Source organism: Ovis canadensis, chromosome 3 (genome assembly GCF_042477335.2).
Source record: "Ovis canadensis isolate MfBH-ARS-UI-01 breed Bighorn chromosome 3, ARS-UI_OviCan_v2, whole genome shotgun sequence".
Taxonomy (NCBI): domain Eukaryota; kingdom Metazoa; phylum Chordata; class Mammalia; order Artiodactyla; family Bovidae; genus Ovis; species Ovis canadensis.
In genome coordinates, this window is record NC_091247.1 from 221,060,750 (window position 1) to 221,081,044 (window position 20,295).

At 50.3% G+C, this 20,295-nt stretch overlaps 1 protein-coding gene, 1 long non-coding RNA gene and 1 other non-coding gene across 4 annotated transcripts; 2 read left to right on the forward strand and 1 right to left on the reverse strand.

The window, feature by feature from the left end:
* Positions 1–1,655: 1,655 nt before the first annotated feature.
* On the reverse strand, positions 1,656–2,772 carry LOC138436090 (uncharacterized). Its single transcript, XR_011255328.1, has 2 exons — positions 2,675–2,772; positions 1,656–1,980 (listed from the first exon to the last, which is right to left on the reverse strand). It is a non-coding gene; the product is annotated as an uncharacterized lncRNA (long non-coding RNA).
* Positions 1,962–12,572, forward strand: PEX26 (peroxisomal biogenesis factor 26). Of its 2 annotated transcripts, XM_069581609.1 has the most exons (5): positions 1,988–2,540; positions 3,512–3,652; positions 4,372–4,667; positions 6,369–6,515; positions 10,082–12,572. In XM_069581609.1, exons 1-5 carry the CDS (start codon positions 2,326–2,328, stop codon positions 10,183–10,185), a joined length of 903 nt encoding a protein of 300 aa, XP_069437710.1. In that variant the 5' UTR covers positions 1,988–2,325; the 3' UTR covers positions 10,186–12,572. The 2 variants fall into 2 exon arrangements, with proteins under 2 accessions (XP_069437711.1, XP_069437710.1); XM_069581610.1 differs by lacking the exon at positions 6,369–6,515 and having other exon boundaries at positions 1,962–2,540.
* A 1,394-nt stretch (positions 12,573–13,966) lies between these two features.
* On the forward strand, positions 13,967–14,069 carry LOC138438410 (U6 spliceosomal RNA). Its single transcript, XR_011256346.1, has one exon. It is a non-coding gene; the product is annotated as a U6 spliceosomal RNA (small nuclear RNA).
* The last annotated feature ends 6,226 nt before the right edge of the window (positions 14,070–20,295 follow it).

Consider the following 20,295-nt stretch of genomic DNA (forward strand, 5'->3'; position numbering starts at 1 on the left):
CTGGGTCTAGGGTGCATAGGCTGCAGCAGTTGCAGCATGTGGGCTCAGTGGTTGTGGAGACTGGGCCACTGGGCTTAGCCGCTCCGCAGTGTATGGAATCTTCCCAGACTGGGAATTGAATCCACATCTCCTACATGGACAGGTGGATTCTTAACCACTGGGCCACCCGTGAAGTCCCGAGGTGCTTTCAAAGCTCTTGACTCATGAGCCCCAAGTCGTTAAGACATCTGTTCACTCTAATTCAAGTGGAATAAATTAGGATTGCTGTATCTTAGCTTGAGAAGTTCTGGATACATTCAGATGGAGCTAGGGAGTATCACCGAGCTGGTGTTCAGGGAGCAGTTGGCGGGCATAGCAGTGCTAAAGTCATGTGACGAAAGACCACTGTGCGGCCCCGCACAGAGATCGGATGAAGCACAGAAACAGAACACAATCCCATTTTTATATTATTTTTTGCAAGCTTCCACTTCCTTAAATATCTTGACCTCATTCTGGCAGCCACAGACCTACCTGCTGGCAGGTCAGCTTCTTTTAAGGCTGTGCTGCCGTCTCCTGGAGATGCCTGGGCATAGCAAGAGCCTTCTCCTTAGGGATTAAGAAAAGGACCTTTTTCAGGAGGCACTCCTGAGGCCAAGGCTTGACTGTGCTAGTCCCAACTCGCCCAGGCCTGATCACATCTGTTTCCTGATGCTACTACTGCTTCCCTGATTTTACAGGAATGACGTCTAAAACCAGCTCTGAGAAACAGGTTTTTGTTTGTTTGTTTGTTTGGTTGTTTTAAGTCCAATAATTATGTTATTTCTACTGATCTTCATTATCTGCTGTGAGACCCCAGGCATAACTGATAACACATCCTGGTAACTTCAGCCTTGAACCGATCCACACCTCCCAGAAACCTGCTTGCCTCTGGATTTTGCTACATGGGAACAAATACTGCCTGGAGATGAAGAGGGATTTAGGACAGACACTAAGTACATGTTGGTCCCAAGGGCAGTGAACCCACCAACAGAGGCCAGTCTGAGCACAGGGCCAGGTTCTCTCTGCTCTTCTCCAGCCCCGGATTTACCATTAGAAAACAAAGTTAGGTGTCATCAGCGTTGTCACTCTCAAGTTCTCCTCTCTATTTTGTTTATTTGTCCTTAGTATTTATCACCATCTGACATACTACTTATTTTTAATTTTGCTTCCTTTCACTATATGGAAGCTCCACAGAGGCAGATATTTGTCTCCTATGTTCACGTGGTATCTTCAGCCTTTAGAAGAAGGCCTGGCACTTACAGGGTGCTAGGTATATGCGGAGTGAGTGAAGGCCTGGCTTTATGGCCTTATATGGTTATGGCTCCATACTCCTCATCCGCAGAGTCTGACGGATCTGATGCTTCTGCCTCAGCCTTCAGGGAGGACTTTATGTAGAGATGAGGGCCCAGGCTGGTGACCAGAGAAGGCGACGCTGGCGCGATCAGGTGCTGACTTTGCGCCTGGCCTGACTCGTGTAATCAAAGAGGAGTCGCTTCAGGAGCCCTCAGGATAGGAACTGGGAAACCTAGGGTTTAGTACAAACTTAAGAAGCCCCGAAAACCCTGAGTGAAGCACAGTAATAAACGTAACTTGTGTCTGCGTACAACCACTTAATAATTACTATTACAGCCATAACGTAAGGAATACGTGCTCTGTGCCAGGGCTTTATTGCAAACTGCATCACACACCGTACGGCTGTTTTTCACGAGATCTCTATTTGGCAAGAGGTTTGGAGTCCCACTGTGGACTGACCGTGAGCAGGACGGGGGTCCGGCGGAGGCGGCACACGGACTGCCTTTACTGGCCGCTGACGGGGCTGCATCCTGGAGACCTGGGGAGCAGGTGCCGGAGGCCCACGCCTCCACTCGTACCCGGGTCCACGCCTTCCGTCGGCGAGCTTCCTCTCGCCGCAACAACTTCCGGGGCACGGCCTGCCGGGGCTTGTAGTCCGAAGTCCCTCGCCTGCCAGGGAGGACGACAGCTCCAGGAGCGGAACTACACCTCCCAGAATGCCCTGCGCCTCCGGGCACCGAGCGTCGGCCGGGCCTGCGCGCGCAGGCAAGATGTCGGCCCCTGTGTCCCCGACCCCGAGGCGGCGCCCCTGCACCTGAGACCACGGGCGGCCATACTCCAGCTGGGGTCCCAGTCCTTGTCGTGGGACCGGGTGCCCAGGGACTCAGTGCTGCACAAATCCGAGGGCGCCAGGCTGTCCCGCGCCAGAGCAGCCTGTGAGGACCACCCCTTCCTCCTCCCCAGACTGCACCGCACACCCCGCGCCCCTAGAGGGCTGCGTCCCGGCACGCACTCATGAAGAGTGACCCCGCGACCTCCGCAGCCCCGCTGAGGGCGCTCGGGGGCGCCCTGCGGAGCAGCGAGCCGGTGCGTGCCGTCCCGGCCCCTTCGGCGGCCGCGCTTCTCCTGGAGGAGGCGGCCGACCTCCTGGTGGTGCACCTGGACTTCGGCGCGGCGCTGCGCACCTGCGAACGCGCCTGGCAGGGCCTGGCGGAGGAGCCGGCGGGCGCGTACGTCAGGGGCTCGGTTCGCCTCCGGGGACAGTGGGAGGCCTCCAAACGCCAGCACTCCGGCAGTCTGGTTGCTTGTGTGATCCTTATGCCTTGTTTTCCTCGCGATGCTTTTCCGCGAGGCAGGGACTCACCTTGTGCTGGTTCTCCGGGGAGGAAACCGTCAAGACGTGAACGGGGTTTAGTGGGACCCCACGATCAATTCTTTCTCCCTATACCAGGGTAGAGTGGTCTAATGGGAAGATAGAATTGATGTGTTAAATTACTGCAGTAAGCTGGTGGCAGACGTCCTCTCCTTCCACCCCTCCCCGAAGTAGTCCCCCTCACTCCTCGGGTTGGGGTTCAGAGCAGGAGTCGTGTTCCGGTCCTCTTGTAGGACTGGATCAAAGAATTGAAATCTTGGTCCTGCGTTGCTCATTGGATTAGGTCGCACTAGGGAGGGCGTGGGTAGACTGGTCAAAGCTGGCCCCAGAGAAGGATGAACTGGGGAGCCTTCGCTGAGTGTTTGGGGGTCGGTGAAGACTGGGTGCTATAAAGGCTGAGGGTGTGATTCTGATGCTGCGCTCTGGCGGAGACTGCTTCTGCCCTTTCTTCACTAAGCGAACTCTTAGGGCTGGTCCTCTTTCCACCCACATCTGTACTGCAGCTGTTCTTTTCCCCTTGGGAGTAAATGAACGCTTCCTGTTGGTTAACCCTGACTTTACCTGGATACAGAGACATGTGCTGGTCAGCAGCTGATTGGCCTTTAGATTTATAGAAACGTTTAGCTCCTGGGCAAAGAGCAGTTTTCTCTTGCTGGGGCTCATGAGAGGGGTCATAATTGTGAGGCCCTCTTGAATACTGGGGATGGGGGGAGGTGAGAGGTAATGGTTACTGACTTGGGAGCTGGTAAAGAACAGTCCCAGGCTAAAGGTGGGAATGGCAGTGCAGGGGAACCACTTCTGAACTCAAATTGGCTTTTTTGCTGACAGCTCCTTGGAGGTGAAATGCTCTCTGTGTGTTGTGGGCATCCAGGCCCTGGCAGAAATGGATCGGTGGCGGGAAGTCCTGTCCTGGGTTCTTCAATATTACCAGGCTCCTGAGAGGCTGCCCCCCAAAGTCCTGGAACTGTGGTAGGTCCTTAGGTCCTTACTGCTTCCCCACTGAGTCAGCGCAGGAGCAAGAGGGTTTTCCCCTGGGTCGGGAAGATCCGCTGGAGAAGGGATAGGCTACTCACTCCAGTATTCTTCAGCTCACCTGGTGGCTCAGACAGTAAAGAATCTGCCTGCAATGCGCGAGACCTGGGTTTGATCCCTGGGTTGGGAAGATCCCCTGGAGGAGGGCATGGCCACCCACTCCAGTGTTCTTGCTTGGAGAATCCCCATGGACAGAGGAGCCTGGCGGGCTACAGTCCATGAGGTCACACAGAGTCCGACATGGCTGAGCGACTAAGCACAGCACACCCCTTCAGTTCTCATATCTCCTCTTTTTCTTTCCATACCATTCCCTTTAAATCTAATTCTTTCCCTTTCCCCCATCCCCTGTTCCCCTGGCGCCCTCCAGACTCAAAACATATGCATGAAAAGATGAAGAAGAAGGAATTTAGGAGTGGGATAGGGAAAAGAGGAAGGGATGGGAGACATGAAGTGGGGTGACAGAAGTGGGGGGTGCCAGAGCTGAGAGTTGCTTGCTGCTTCTAAGAACTCCTGATTCTTACCGTGTCAGTGTCCCTTAGGGAAGGACTTGAGGGCACAAAGGAGGGGCTGGGTAGGAGGAGTTTAGTGGTTATGAGAAGTTAAACCGTGAAGCATTGACCACTCTTTTTCTGGGATTGGATTATTTGGGGCTGCAGCGTTCTTTTATACAGCAAAATGCAAGAGCCTGGAGCCGTGCTGGATGGAGTCCGTGCTTGGCTTCAAGACCCTGACAACCAGGGCCTTCCAGAGTATAGATCCTTAGCAGAACTTCACCTGCAGCGAGTGCTACTTCCTCTGGGCCTCCTGTCAGAGGCTGAAGAGCTGGTGGTGGGCTCTGCAGCCTTCGGCGAGAAACAGCGGCTGGACGCGCTTCAGGCCGTGAGTGCAGCGAGGCAGCAGCAGACACATGTGCACTCTGGCTCTGAGGAGACGCGGACACTAAGCCAGGAAGGTGGGACATTGTCCTTCTGCAGCCCTCTGTGCAGAAGCTGAGGGCTTCCTCCTGGACGTGGGGTCCATCATGACCTTCCTGGGCCTTGGGAACAATGCTTTGAGTAACTTCCAGATTGCGGGATAAGAAATCTGTTGAGGTGCTTCGAAAGCCCAGCCCCTCTGCAGTTGGCTTTGGGAGGCAGGTGGTGCAGGTCTCAGAGCCTTACTTTTGTCTCCTGAAAGTCATCTCCTCCCTGGGTTCCTGTCAGTAGACCTGCCGCCACTGTGCTGGCCTGGCCGGGATGTTACTTCACCGTCTCCTGAAGCAGTGCCTTTCAGCTGTGGAGGGTTGTGTGGGGAGGTTCTCACTGATGCTGAGTTGCAGTTTTCCTCCTGGTAGTTTTTAACCCCCGATCTTTGTTTTCTCTGTTCGTGACACATAGACTAGGCATACACAGAGCACCTTCAGCCCTCAGGAGACTGATCCTGCCTCTGAGGTGTTTTCTTCGTGTGCTTGAGAGCAGGGACCTGCTGAGGCAGGGTCACGTCTTTGCAGGAGGTTGTTGGCTTCAGGGACGCCATGTAACTCCACCGACCCTCTGCCTGTCCAGTGCCGGGGAGGAGGCGCTCGGCTGGCAAGTCCAGGGTGTCTTCAGGGCTTGGCGGTGCCGTTCATGTTTGTGCTCAGTCCAAGGTGGGATTCTTCACTGTGCCTGTGAGGTGCCGTTTGTTTTCTGCCTTTACTGATCATCAGGAATTATTGCTATGTAACTGTGTGTATATCTTAGGCCAGAATATGAAGAATACTGTGAAGCTGTTAAAGAAACACCAGATGTACCAGGTTCCCCAGCTAAGTTGACATTTCTGTTGAAGTCCTGTCCTACAGAGCTGGTGTGGTGATGTCAGAGTCCTTTTCTACTGAGGTGGTGACTGGTAACGTCAGAGCCCTCTCCTGTGGAGCTGGTGTCTGGTGACATCAGAGTTCTCTCCTGTGGAGCAAGTGAGAGAGAACATCACAGTTCTCTCCCATGAGGCTAGTGTCTGGTGATGTCAGAGCCCCTCCCATGGAGCTGGTGTCTGGTGATGTCAGAATCATCTCCTACAGAGATGGTGTCTGGTGATGTCACAGTCCTCTCAGATGGAGCTGGTGTCTGGTGACATCGGAGTCCTCTCCTGTGGGACTGGTGTGTGGTGACATCAGAGCCCTCACCTGTCTAGCTGGCGTCTGGTAATGTCAGAGCCCTCTCCTCTGGAGCTGGTATCTGGTGACATCAGAGTCCTCTCCTCTGGAGCTGGTGTCTGGTGACATCAGAGTCGTTTCCTCTGGAGCTGGTGTCTGGTGATGTCAGAGTCCTCTCCTGTGGAGCTGGTGTCTGGTGACGTCGGAGCCCTCTCCTGTGGAGCTGGCGTCTGGTGATGTCTGAGCCCTCTCCTCTGGAGGTGGTATCTGGTGACATCAGAGCCCTCTCCTGTGGAGCTGAAGTCTGGTGATGTCAGAGCCCTCTCCTGTGGCCGTGGTGTCTGGTGTCGTTACAGTCCTCTTGGATGGAGCTGGTGTTCTGATATAATCAGTGCTGAAGGCATCTCTGGATGCCTGGAAGCTCCCTTCCAACCATTTTGTGGACTGCATGAGGAAACCAGTCTTGGCTCGACTTAGACTCAAAACTCAGAGTTGGGAAACTGCTTCTTTACTGAAGTTCTACTCTTGTCTCCCCACCAGGCTCCTCCTCCTACAAGTTCCTGTCTCTGCTGACGTTGCTGCGCCAGCTCTGGGACTCTGCAGTCAACCACTTCTTTTCTCTGCCCTTCAGTAAGAGCCTGCTGGCCACCTTGCTCCTTTGTCTCCTGGTGTTGAGGTTTGATCCAGGTGAGTGAGGACACCTGCCTCCCCACTCACCCTCCCAGGACAGGGCGATTGACCAGGGCTGGGCCTGGGAGCCCTCCTGGGGGTTTTGTTACTGGACCTAAACTGGAGCCAGCCCACCTTGAAGGAGAGACCAGTCCTGGAGAAAGTCCTCTCTGCCTTGTCGACTCCGGACTTCTGGGGTGAACTCTGAGTAGAGCCTCAGGGTTTGTTTATTTTGTTTTTGGCTGTGCTGGGTCTTCGTTGCTGCACGCAGGCTTTCTCTAGTTGTGGCAAGCAGGGGCTGTTCAGCAGTTGTGGTGCCACACCCAGGCTGTGGAGCATTCGGGCTCCAGTAGATGCAGTGTATGGGCTTAGCTGCCTTGCAGCATGTGGGGTCTTCCCAGACCAGAGATCAGACACCAGCAGGCAGATTCTCAACCCCTGGACCACCAAGAAGTCCCCTCAGAATTAAAAAAGGAAAAAGAAAGCTTCATCATAATGTGTTAAAAAGTTACATTAAATTAAAACATATTATATTGTAGAAATACAATTACAATAGGAAAAATATATTTTAGAGAATATGGAAAATAGAGAAAAGTATAAAGGAGAAAACAAATCACCCTTCAGTCAGCTGCTGTAATCGTTAGTCTTTTTCTGGATGTAGATGCAGTTTTGCTTGTTGTTAAATATTCTTTTTTTTCTTCTAGTTTTATTGAGATATAATTGATGTTCATCACTTTAAGTTGTAGAGCATAATGATTTGACTTACATACATCATGAAATGATTCCCACAGTATGTACAGTGAACATTTATCCTCTCATGTAGATAAAAAATTTTTTAAATAGAAAAAAATTTTTTTTCCTTGTGATGAGAAGCTCTTAGGACTTTCTTAACTTTGGTATGTAACATACAGCAGTGTTAATTATATTCATCATGTTGTACATTACATCCCTAATACTTATTTATCTTATAACTAAAAGGACTTTTTGACAGCATTCTTCCAGTTCCTCATCCCCCTATAAGCATTCTTTAAAACATGGCTTTAGGGAATTTCCAGGCAATCTAGTTGTTAGGACCCCGTGCTTTCACTGCTGTAGGCCTGGGTTCGATTCCTGGTCAAGGAAATAAGATTCTGTAAGCCATGAATTGTTGCCCTCCCCCCACCAAAAAAAAAAAAAAGGTTTTAAAACTTTACACGACTAAATAATATTCCAGCTTTCAGTAACTTCCATAATTGATTTTACAGTGCCCTGTTTTTGAACAGTTCAGTGATTCCTTGTTATTTCTTTGTGTAATTAATCTTTATTGCAGCGTAGTTGCTTTCCAGTGTTGTGTTAGCTGCTGATGCACAGCACAGTGAGTCAGCTGTGTGTGTATATACCCCCTCCCTTTGGCCCCCCTCCCATTCAGGCCACTGGGGCGCCGAGTAGAGCTCCCCGTGCTGCACAGCGTGTCCCCGTCAGCTTTGATTTTGCACATGGTATTGATAGTATATGTATGCCAATCCCATTCTCCCAGCTCCCTCCCGCCTTCCACCGTGGCACCCATGCATTTGTTTCCTACGTCTGTGTCTCTAGTTTTGCTTTGCAAATAAGGTCATCTATACCACTTCTCTAGATTGCACAATATATGTGTTAATATACGACACTTGTTTTTCTCTTTCTGACTTAACTTCACTCTGTGACACCCGCTCGGTTCATCCATGTCTCTACAAATTTCGTTTGTCCCTTTTATGACTGAGTAATAGTCCACTGTGTGTGTACTGCGTCTTTGTCCACTCCTCTCTCAAAGGATCTCTAGGTTGCTTCCATGTCCTGGCTGTTGTAAACAGTGCTGCTGTGAACATTGGGGTGCACGTGTATTTTGAATTATGTTTATTTCTGGATATATGCCCAGTAGTGGGGTTGCTGGGTCACATGCTAGCTGTATTTAGTTTTAAGGAACCTCGATACTGTTCTCTATAATGGCTGCACCAATTTGCATTCCCACCAACAGTGTGGGAGGACTCCCTTTTCTCCACACCCTCTTCAACATTTATTGCTTGTAGACTTTTTTTTTTTTGGCGGGGGGCGGGGAGGGGGGACTTCCCTGGTGGCTCAGATGGTAAAAGCGTCTATCTACAGTGCGGGAGACCCTGGTTTGATCCCTGGGTTGGAAAGATCCCCTGGAGAAGGAAATGGCAGCCCAGCCCGCTCCAGTATTCTTGCCTGGAAAATCCCATGGACAGAGGAGCCTGGCAGGCTACAGTCAATGGGGTCGCAAAGAGTTGGATACGACTGAGTGACTTCACTTTCACTTTTGATGGTGGCCATTCTGACCAGTATGAGGTGATACCTCTGAACATTTTGATGATTTCTTGCTGTTTTCTACTGTGCTCTTTCCCGAGGGTGAATTCCTCAGACCTTGTGAGCACTGGGCCAGAGGTTAGGAGCTCACTCATGAACTTTTCTGTGTGTGGCTTTGTGTGAGTTATAACCTAACCTCTTCTCATGAATTTAGACTTAGGGTTGTATAACTTTCAAAACTGAAAGGAGAACTGGAAACCCTTCATTTCAATCCCTTCACTTTGGTTTTCTTTTTCGGTTGGGAAACCTAAGACCCAGAGAGAAGTGACTGTTCCAGGGTCACGCAGACGTTCTGTCTGCTGCTCTTCCTTTATCCCCAAATCCTGCTGCATCCCCACTTCCCTTTTTCTTGTCCGGGGGCTGTTTCTGCACAGCTCAGCTTGTGCCTTTGACCCCATGGCTGGTACCAAGCAGGAGATCCCTCTGAACAGCTCTGTTTGCTTGAGGAGAGAGTCACTGGTTAGCCCTTTGGAAAGCTGAGGAGTTTGTGTTCAGTCCTGTCCACCCTCTGACCTTTTACTTTATTCCAGAGACTTAGTAAAAATTAGAAAGATTTTTGTGGTTCTTAGGAGTCCTTCAGTCTCAGAACCCTGGTCTTCTGAGTGGGGATGGCAAAGGGCTGTTCCAGGAGCACTCAAGACAGTCCATGCAGGTTGGTGAGAGCCCAGGGCTGGCTGCAATTAGAACCTGCCCAGCAGGACATGAAGAAGGTGGACTGGAATAGCTTTCTTAAAAGTAACATATTTCTTTTAAAGAAGGAAGAAAGTCTGTTAAAAAATCAGTAATTCAAATAAAGAAAAACAAGCCAAAGCCAGCTCAGCTCTCATTCAAAAGAGGCTATTTTTACTTTTATTGTTAATATAATTAACTTATGATAAAAAGAGGTACTATTGTGGCTTGGCTTCAAACTTGAAAGGTACAAAGAGGAATGCAGTGAAAAGTCTCTTCCCAAATTCATTTACATATAGGCAGCCATCATTACCAGCTTTTTAGTATTAAAAAGTTAGATTAAAACATAATAAATTTGGATCTTTTTCTCAGCAAACTGAAGTTTTCTCTCATCCACATAAAGAAAATACAACCCAGAGATTATACTCTGGAGAAAGGGAAGTTCTCTCCTGTTGGGAGAGGAGGAGGGGCAGTGGCATGGTCACTCCCCAGGTGGGAGGGTTTTGGGGGGAGGAGTGGCTGCGTGGGGGGCAGGAGGGGTAGGGCGGGCACTGACTGGCCTCTCCCTGCAGCGTCTCCGCGCTCCCTGCCCTTCCTCTACAAGCTGACTCAGATCTTCCAGCGGATCCGCGAGGCTGTGTCTCCTCCTCTCTGCCGGCTTCCCATCCAGCACTGAGTGGTCTTCCCTGCTCGCCTCAAACCCCTGCACCTGAAGCCTGCCGGAGGAGCAGAGTCACTCGTCCTTGGCAGCCTGTTTCCTGCAGCTGGATGAGCCCTGCCAGCGCGGCCAGCCTAATTCCAGGGGCACCGTGTCAGGCTGGCTCAACACCGTCCCCTTTGCGCCCCGCTCTGGTGGGCCTGGCAGGTGTTGTGGAGACGAGACGCACAGCCCTGCAGAGGAGGGGGTTGTGGGAAGAGAGTGCTTCCTCCTTGGCATTCCTTGACACGATCCGTCTTCCTGCAGAGGCAGGGGTTGGTCTTTCAGGCCAGAAGTTCACGCAGCTGGAAATTCAGAGCAAGGTCCTGGTTGGGGGACCTTGGCCTTTCACTTGCATGGAACACTTAGCTCTGAAGGTGGTTCCTGGGACAGGCTCCATAATCTAGTCTGGCTTATCACTCCCCACTCCTTGTCCAGCCCTGAGATGTGCTGTGGGCTGCCCTCTGCTCACACTGAGCGTGGCTTCCTGAGCCTCAGGTCGTCTTCTAACTGGGAAAGGGGATCTGGCAGCTGCCTCCTGGGCTGAGCTCAGTGTTCCAGCCGTCAGTGGCCAAGCAGGGCTGTGTGGGAAAGTGTCTCTGCCCTCTCCCGCCTGCTGCCCCCCGCCGCCCTCAAGGTGATGGAGCGTGCTCTGCCTCGCTGGTTCTTTCACCAGCTTTGCTGCATCCCTGGCACGCCCTGTTGCTGGCTCCCCCCTTTCTGTGTCCTGTTCCAGTTATGTTCTGCTGTTCGTATAACACACAAGTGTTTCTGCTCCTCTGTCCTTGGAAAGTAGGCCAGCCTCCAAAGCTGATGCACTGAAAATGGAGCGGATAATCAGGGGAGCTGGAAGGATGTGTGGAGGGGGCTGGGCAGAGGGGAGGCTTGGGAGGCAGTGAACGATGTTACTCCTCGTCTGGGGGCGGGAGACAGTAGGGCCCTGCGATTGTGCAGCTGAAATGTTTCAGTGCTTTCTCTCAGTGGCTGCAAGAATCCTCCCTGTCTTTGTGCAGGGACGTGGAGGCCATTGCTGTGGGGCTGGGGGTGGAGGCGCCTAGCAGGCCAGGAAAACCAGGGGCTTATCAGCTTCGCATTAAGACCCTCAGGAGCTCCGGGTCAGCGGCATCGCTGTCATAAAATGATGGAGTGAGTAAACTTCAGGCCCTGGGAGGTTAAGTCCTAGGGTGTCGTAAAACATGCTGAGAGAAAGGGAGCTGATCAGGCTTGGGGATTTCTCCTTTACAGTGATTTATAAAACCTGGTCCTGTTTGTGCCACAGAACTCTTTAGTGGCTTCCCCTGGCCTGAGGGTAAAACCCCAGTTCTTACGGAGTGTAGGGACCATGGGCACTGGTTTTGGCCAGCACCCCCTCCTCACATGGGGCCTGATCCAGCCGCTGGCCGTCCCGGATTCTGAGCACCTCTGCCTTCTGTGCCTGCTGACCCTCTGGAGGCCCAGCTCCCCTCTTGCCTGGTGGGTTGCCTCTGGGAATCTTCTCCTGGCCCGTTGCATGTGCTTTCTGCAGTGGTGGCCCCATGCCTTGCGACTGGGATTCTGGGGCCTCTTTGAAGCTGGGGTGTGTGACTGCAATGTTGAAGTGGGGGGAGGCTGCCCTCCCACCCGTTGGGGTGTGGCTGTTGGGAAGTGATTTAACTTCATTTCTAAGGTGATTCTCCTCTCACAGGAATTTCTGGGTGAGTTGGGTGAGTAAATGAGCCTGCAGGGCAGTGTTAGCGGCTTCCTGCTCCAGGTAGGAGCCCCATGAGAGGTGGCTGTGTCCACTGCCCGGCTGAGGGCCGGGGGTTAGAAGGTGTTCAGAGGCATATCAGAGAATGAGTAGATGTAACTGACGTGACAGCAGCTTCTGCTTCGGTGTGGGGGAGGGCGGTTGTGTTGTGGAAACCCTGAGATCTGTCGCCCCAAAGCCTGTGTGACCCTGCTCCAGGCCTCTTGGCTTCCTGTTCACCTGGTGCTCTGCAGTCTTGTCTGGCATCCAGCCCCAGCTGCCCTCCTCGTCTGGCAAGGAGCTGGACCCGCTGCTCGAGTGGCTGGGCCTTACCTGGGAATGCAGCTGCTGCTCCTGCCGGCCTCAGCACAGAGCCTGATGACATCTGAAGCGAAGGGCGGGCCACCTGGTCACTCCAGCACCGGTGCTGACCAGGGAGGTCCCCACCAGCTTCAGCCGCCTTTCAACCCTTGAAGTGTGGCTGGGCCAAATCAAGATGTTGTGTAAATATAAAAGATACACTGATTGCAAACACATAGAGCTAAAAAGAATGGAGATGATGATTTTTATATTGATGGCATATTGAAATGGTAATCTGCGTATATTGGACTAAATAAAATGTTACTACCTGTTTTTTCCACTTTTTTTGTGGGGCTCCCAGAATGTTTCAGCTTGCACAGAGAGCTCGCGTCGTGTTTCTGTGGGCCTGCGCTCAAAGCACCCAGTGCACAATGCGTCCGGAGAAGTGACCATGAGGTGGGCCTGCCGGTGTGTGGTCTAGAAAGACTCCCCCATTGCAGCCCCTTCTTTGTTAAGGAAATGGAGACCCCAGGGTGAAGTGACCCCCAGGCTACAGCTTGCCCAAGACAGGAGCCCCTCCACAATCCACATCCCTCACTGCTCACGGTGCCCCTCATGTACCCAAAAACCAGCCACCGGAGCTTGCCGTCCTCGCGTGTGCCACCCCAGCCCCAGCAAGTGGGTTGCTTCCACTGGTTCTGAGATACAGCTGGGTTCTCGGGGCTGAGAGGCAACTGGGGAAATGGTGAGGTAAGGAGCAGCTGGGCTGTGTGGGCCGTCATGGGTGGGGTGGGCAGTAGGGGGAGGACACGGTGCTACCTCTAGAGGGGCTGAGGGCGTATTTCATGGCTTTGTGCAGGTGACACCATGGATATGTTTGCTCACGTGTTCATGGTCTTAAAAACGATGTTTTATGTGTCAAACGGAAGGCACAGAGGGTGTCTGTGAACGAGTGTCTTTCCCTCCTGCTCCGCACCCCTCACTCCCTGCCCACCACTGTTGCCACCTGGATCCTCCCATGTAACTTCTGATGCTCAGCTCCTCTTTCTCCACGGATGATGGCGTGCTGCATATGTGCGCCATGCTTTTAAACCCAGTCTTGGATGTTTGTCTGCGTCTGCTCTTGCAGAGCTGCCTCACTCTGTTCAGCTGCCCCGAGCTCCCTTCTGTGATGGGCTCGCAGTACAAGCCCCACAGCTTTCCCTGTAATGCCGTGGAGCCGCTCCACCCTCTTCTGAGCCCAAGTCTGAGAGGACCAGATGGGCATCACACCTCTGCTGCCACTTCCTGGCAAACGTAGCCCTCTGTCCAGCCTGCCTGGTACCTTCCCAGCCACAGGGAAGCTGAGAAACAGCCTTTCACACTCCCAGACACTCCACTTCTAAATCTGGGGTGGCACTGCCTCTGCCAACCACTTAGCCAGCCACAGGAAATGGCAGAGAGAGGCCTGATGTGAACTGCAGAGAGGGCGTCTATCCATCTCTCCCCTCTGCTCCCTGGGTGGAGCGGCCCCGGGCTGGTGGGCTGCTGTGTCTGCACCCAGGAGCGGCTGTGGGTTGTCATTCTCTCATGTTCTCTGCTCAGGCAAGCTTCCCTCCCTAGGGTTCCCTCACTACCTGCCAGCTCAGTGCTTTGGAACTTGACATAGCAATTGTTAATGAGGAGGTTGCTTCTCTGCCTCTGGAAATCTTGGTTCTTGGATGACAAGGAGCTGAATTAAGAGCAACGGACATGGTACTTGCTTCAGGAGCACGTATGCTAAAATTGGAACGATACAGAAGATTAGCATGACCTCTGTGCAAGGATGACACGAATTCGTGAAGCATTCCATATTTTAAAAAATAGATAGGGCCTACTGTGCAGCACAGGGAAATCTACTCAGTGCTCTGTAACGGCCTATATGGGAAAAAACCCTTAAAAACCGGCTATATGTATAGCTGATTCACTTTGTTGTATTAACAAATTAACAACATGGTAGATCACCTATACTCGAAAAAAGCAGTGGACATGGGGCCCTACTGAAACCTTTATGTGTGCCATTCCTCCAGGGTTAAAGTGGGATCCAGGTATTTTTGGCCAGCCTCCAGGCCACTTGATAAAAACATTAAAAAAAAAATTTTTTTAAGCAATGGTCATGTATGGATGTGAGAGTTGGACTGTGAAGAAAACTGAGCGCTGAAGAATGGATGCTTTTGAACTGTGGTGTTGCAGAAGACTCTTGAGAGTCCCTTGGACTGCAAGGAGATCCAACCAGTCCATCCTAAAGGAGACCCGTCCTAGGTGTTCATTGGAAGGACTGATGCTGAGGCTGAAACTCCAGTACTTTGGCCACCTCATGTGAAGAGTTGACTCATTGGAAAAGACCCTGATACTGGGACGGATTAGGGGCAGGAGGAGAAGGGGACGACAGAGGATGAGATGGCTGGATGGCATCACTGACTTGATGCACGTGAGTTTGGGTGAACTCCGGGAGTTGGTGATGGACAGGGAGGCCTGGCGTGCTGCAATTCATGAGGTCACAGAGAGTCGGACACGACTGAGTGACTGAACTGAACTGACTGATATATTTTATAAATTTAAAAAATTGTATAAAAGCGAATTTGGGACTTGAGATCCTATGCCTCTGAGATAACCACTGTAATGTTGGTGGGTTTTTTTTTTTTTCTGTTTTATCTTTCAAACATCCAGCCCTCTTGGTAACCCCAGTACTCGAGAACCTGTGAAAAAGTGGCTGCAGACGAGGTTTGTTCAGGAGAATATTAGCTGGCTGAACTGCAGGCTGGCAGAAGGGCCTTGCAGTCAGTGGGCGGGTGGGTAGCCTGGCAGAAAGGCTGATGTAGACGAGGGGTTGGGGCCACCAGAGCCGCTGTCCCTCCCCAGGCGACCTGGCAGGGCTGGGTTTTATGACCCACTTCTAATTTTAATACTGACCCCCAGCTCTCATTTCACACTGTTGCCAAGCTCCTCTTTTTCAAGCACCTCTGAAACTTTTCACATACCTTTTCTACCATCTGAGATAGGGACTGACAAACATCAGGTAATATTTGGAGACTTGGTTGAAAAACCAAAGGATTTTTGCAGAAATCCTTTTAGAGAAAAGTCACATTAACAGTAGCATCAACGTTGATTGACGGCAGAAAAGTTAAGCAATCTCTCCCTATAAAGAGATGCTGACTCTGCTGCTAAATTGCTCTGTAACTTTGCAAAAGTCGTTTAATCTTTAGGTCTCTATTTTGTTTTTTGTTTTTTGTTTTTTTTTAATGCCAAAAATATTTTATATTGAGGTACAGCTGATTAACAATGTTGTGGAAGTTTCAGGTGAACAGTGAAGGCATTCAGCCATACATATACATGTATCTGTTCTCACCCAAACCCCCCTCCCATCCAGGCTGGCATGTAACATTGAGCAGAGTTCCATGTGCTATAAGTAAGTCTTTATTGGTTATCCATTTTAAATACAACAGGGTGTACATGACCTCCCCAAAGTTCTGAACTGTCCCTTCCCCCTCAGCAACCATAAGTTTGTTTTCTAAGTCTCTTCCTGTTTTGTAAGTAAGTTTATTTGTGTCATTTCTTCTTAGTTTCCACATATAAGGGGAATAGGTCTCTATTTTCTTACCTTAAACATGGGGATAAAATTTTTCTGCCTTATTTTCTTTATGATACTTTTGTGTCACATGAGCAAAAGTCTACTAAAAAGACTGGAAGGTGGGTTTTTTTTATTTTTTTATTTTTAATTACAGTAGGTTTACAATATTATCCTAGTTTCAGGTGTACAGCACAGTGATTCAGTATTTTACAGATTATACTCTACCAAATGTTGTTGTACAATAATGGCTATAATTCTTTATCTGATACAATATAAACTTGTTGCTGTTTTATAAATAGGAGTTTTTAATCTCTTAATCCCATACACATAATTTGTCCCATCACACTTCTCCTTTGATAATCATTAGTTTGTTTTCTATATCTGTGTAGTGGCTAAGTCATGTCCAGCTCTTTGAGACCCCATGGACTGTAGCCTGCCAGGCTCCCCTATCCATGGGATTCTCCAGGCAAGAATACTGGAGTGGGTTGCCATTTCCTCCTCCATGGAAGGTGTTAAATGATTCAGGGAATGGAGTATTTAAAGTACTACAAAAGATTTCTTATTATAGGATGGTTAAGTCTTTTTGATAAAATCCACTTAAAATATTTGAAATAGGTGCATGAAGTAGGTTAAATAGACATGGACTTTGCATATGGGCACGTTTAGTTGGATTAAGTAAGACTAATGGTCCCTGAGGGATCTGCGTCTTGTTACATAGGCAAATGCAGGTTAACACTTTCTTGGGGCTGTTTAATCAGGACTAGGTCAAGAAATGACATGCTGTTTGCCTCACCTTTTTCTTCGGGCTTGTGGAAGGTGGGGCTGGAGAGTGGGGAGGTGATGGGGTTTGTGAGAGTATCTGGTAAAGACACAGGCAGGGGACTGTGGCCCGAGAGGGGGTTACTCTGTCTCAGGGAAGCAGGTGTGGGAGGACACTCAGAGTTTAGTGGCGGATCTGTGAGGTGGCATGCTGGGGTCAAGATTCCAGAGTGGAAAGCAGCTTGGTCCTGGGGTGGCTGTCCTGCCACACGGGGTGACCAGACCTGTATTTTCAGGGTTGTGAACAGGCCACATTACTCATTATATTTGTAAGACATGAAATGTGTTCATTCAAACAACCTTACTAAAAAAAAAAAAAAATGCATGAAAGCAACATCTTCTCTACATTCTCTTCCATACGCGAGCATATTGTATGTCATAAACGTGTATCTAGTGCTTGCTACGTTCTTACTATCCGTTCAGTTTTCAGCATTACTGCTTCTCCACTATACACATTTGTTTCCTGGGGTTGCTGAAGCAAACGACCAGGAGCCGGGGGGCTTCAGACCATAGAAGCTTACTCTCGTAGCTCTGGAGGCTGGAAGTCCGCAGTCAAGGCGTCTCTCTCCAATGGCCCTGGAGAGGATCTTCCTGTGTCCTCCAGCCTCTGGGGGTTCCTGGTGTCCCTGCACTTGTGGCCGAATGTCTCCCACCCCTGCCTTATCGCATTCTGTGTTGCTATGTCTTATCCTTTTCCATCTCGTTTAATGTTGCTGGATTTAGGAAGCACCCTAATCCAGGTGCTCTCGTCTTGAGATCTTAATCACACCTACAAAGACCCTTATTCCAAACGAGGTGACAGTCGAGGTTCCAAGTTCTCCTCTTAGCAGCCACATAATCCTTCCTGCTGGTGTGCTGGCCCTTCTAGTTCTTTCCGACTTTTTGCTAGTGTAAACAACAGCTCTGAACAGACTGTGCAAAGGCCATGAAATGACATGGTTATTTTTCCTGAGATAGTTTTCTAAAGTGGATTTATGATGTGGATGGTGAGAGCTGTTTTCCAGCTCTTTTAACATACCAGCAGGGTATGGTCGAGAAAGCCTGGATCTCTGTGATACCCATAGCATTCTGTGAAATTTCTGGAAAACAAGAGAACCCAGCAGTCCTTCTGAAAGTGAAGCATCAACTGCATGCAGAACACCAAGGCCTGAGGGGAGACACTGACCTGACCGCCTTATCTTTCCTGTGGTGCTGCCCGTTTGGTGTTTTTAATAGGACTGGCAGCTGCAGGAGGTGGTCACAGGGTCAGTAACAGAGCCTTAGGTGGGTGAGGGCAGGCGTCCACTGGCCTCTGACCAGCTTGCCCCTATTTGTGAAGCAGGCGAGTTTTCCTTCATCCCCTGAGCTCAGTGTTCTCTGCATGTCACCTGTCAGCCCTTGACCCCCAGCTCTAAGTGCCCACTGCCTCCTGTCCCCTCCATCTCATTTCCTGTGATTGGCAGGTGAGGGCCTAAAGGGCTGCCCCCACCACCGGCTCCCACCCAGGAAGCTGAGCTTAGCCAGGATCAAAGGCAACACCGTGGGAGTAAATGCGTTGAAAGCTCCCTCTTCTGACGTCAGCCAGCTGGCAGGCAGGGAGCAGGGGAGAAATCAGAACCGTCAGGAAAACGCTGCTGTCCCCTGCTTGAAACAAGGCCACCCAGACCCTCCTCCACGGTGGGTTTAGGAGGGGACTCGCCTGGGAGCGGGGCTGCCTGGGCTGTGTGCCTCCACCTTTGTGCAGCGGTCAGCCCTCAGAGGGGAACCAGTGCGCCTGCGATTCTGTGGCCATCAGCGCCCCTGCCCTTTCAGCACCTGCAGGGCTGGGACACAAGCAGGGAGCCCAGCAATCAAATGCAAGAGGTCTTCAGGCAGGCAATCACCCATCACCAGAGTTAAGTCCATGTGGCAAGTGCCTAAAGCTAGATAAACCTATTATAAAATACAGTTTCCTCCTGGAACCTCGAGCATCCCCTAGCAGCGTGGGTGCCTGGAAGGTACAGGTCTTCCTCCAGGCTCTGGTCTCCCCTTGGCAAAGTAAACTCCATCTTTTCTTTATTATTATTTATTTATGCTTGGCTGCATCAGGTCCTAGTTGCCACATGTGGGATCTTTCATTGTGGCACGCAGACTCCTCTCTAGTTGTGGCGTACTGGGTTTAGTCCCCTGTGGCATGTGGGATCTTAGTTCCCCAACCATGGATCAAACCAACATCCTCTGCATTGGAAGGCAGATTCTTAATCAAAGGACCACCAGGGAAGTCCCTACTTCACTCTTTTTACAAGAACGAAATGCTGGATCCTAGTTGGGTCCAAATCACCTGCTTTTGAGGCTAATTTTTAAAAATCTCTACAGGGAGCAGGGAAGTTCCGAACTGTCAAGAGCAACATTGCTCTTCTCTGTGAACAGCCTGTATCTGATTTCAGTTTTTCCATCTGCAAAAAGGGGCACCGTATTAGGGTTCTCCAAAGAAATAGAACCCATAGGAGACACACATACACAGAGAGAGAGAAAATAGGGAGCTGGCTTGCATGATCATGGAGCCGAAGACAAAGTCTTTAAGTTGGATCCAGGAGAGCTGCTGGTGTGAGCTCCAGATCAAGGCAGGAGAAGACCAGGGTCTCAGCTCAGCAGCCAGGCAGGCAGCTGGTCCCTCTTACTCAGCCCTTTCATTTAATTCAAATCTTCAGCTTATTGGATGAGGCCCACCTCATCCAATGGGGAGGACAATCTGCTTTACTCAGTTTACCGATTCAGATGTTCATCTCATTCAGAAACACCTTCACAAACACACCCGGAATAATGCCTGACTGAATGTCTGGGTGTCCCATGGCCCAGTCAAGCTGACACACAAAATTAACCATCAGAGGGACTGAAAACACAGCTCCTGCTTTCATTCCAAACTTCTACTCAGGGAGAAAGACATAGAATGCAGGTGGGATCCAGGTTGCCCCAGACCCAATAGTTGTGAAACAGAGGACTTAAAAACCAAAAAGTCGATGTTTTTTACTTTTAAGACTCAAGCTACTATGTTAGTCTTCTAAGATGCCACACACTAGGTGGCTTAAACAACAGAAATTCTCTCACAGTTCTGGAGACTGGAAGTCTAAACTCATAGTCCATTTCTGGTGAAGCCTCTGCTCCTGGCTTGCCAATGGCCACCTTCTTGGACAGCCTCCCTCTGTGCATACACTCCTGGTGTCTCTTCCTCTTATAAGGCCATGAATCCTACTGGATCAGGGTACCACTCTTATGACTTCATTTAACCTTAATTACCTCCCTAAAGGCCCCAAGGACCCATCTCCAAATAGAGCCACATTGAGGGTTAAGGCTTCAACAAATCAGTTGTGAGGGAGAGCGGACGCAATTCAGTGTATGCCAGCTACCCTTCTTTTTATCTCCCTGGAATCAAAAGATGCCATGTTCAGCATTTATGGCATAGACATGGCTCCTGCCAACCCTTAACCTCATAAAGGTGAAAGATCTTAGGGTCAAGGAATCATCATGATGAAGGCTGCTGAATACCATCATAATCACCAGTATTGTCATTATCATGTTTACCCCCCAAACATTAAGAACTTGTTCAGAACTTATTTGGTAATTTCAAAGAAAACTCAAAAAATCAATTTACTCAGCAGTGTTTATTGTGCATCTTTGAGGCACTTGACTAGCTACT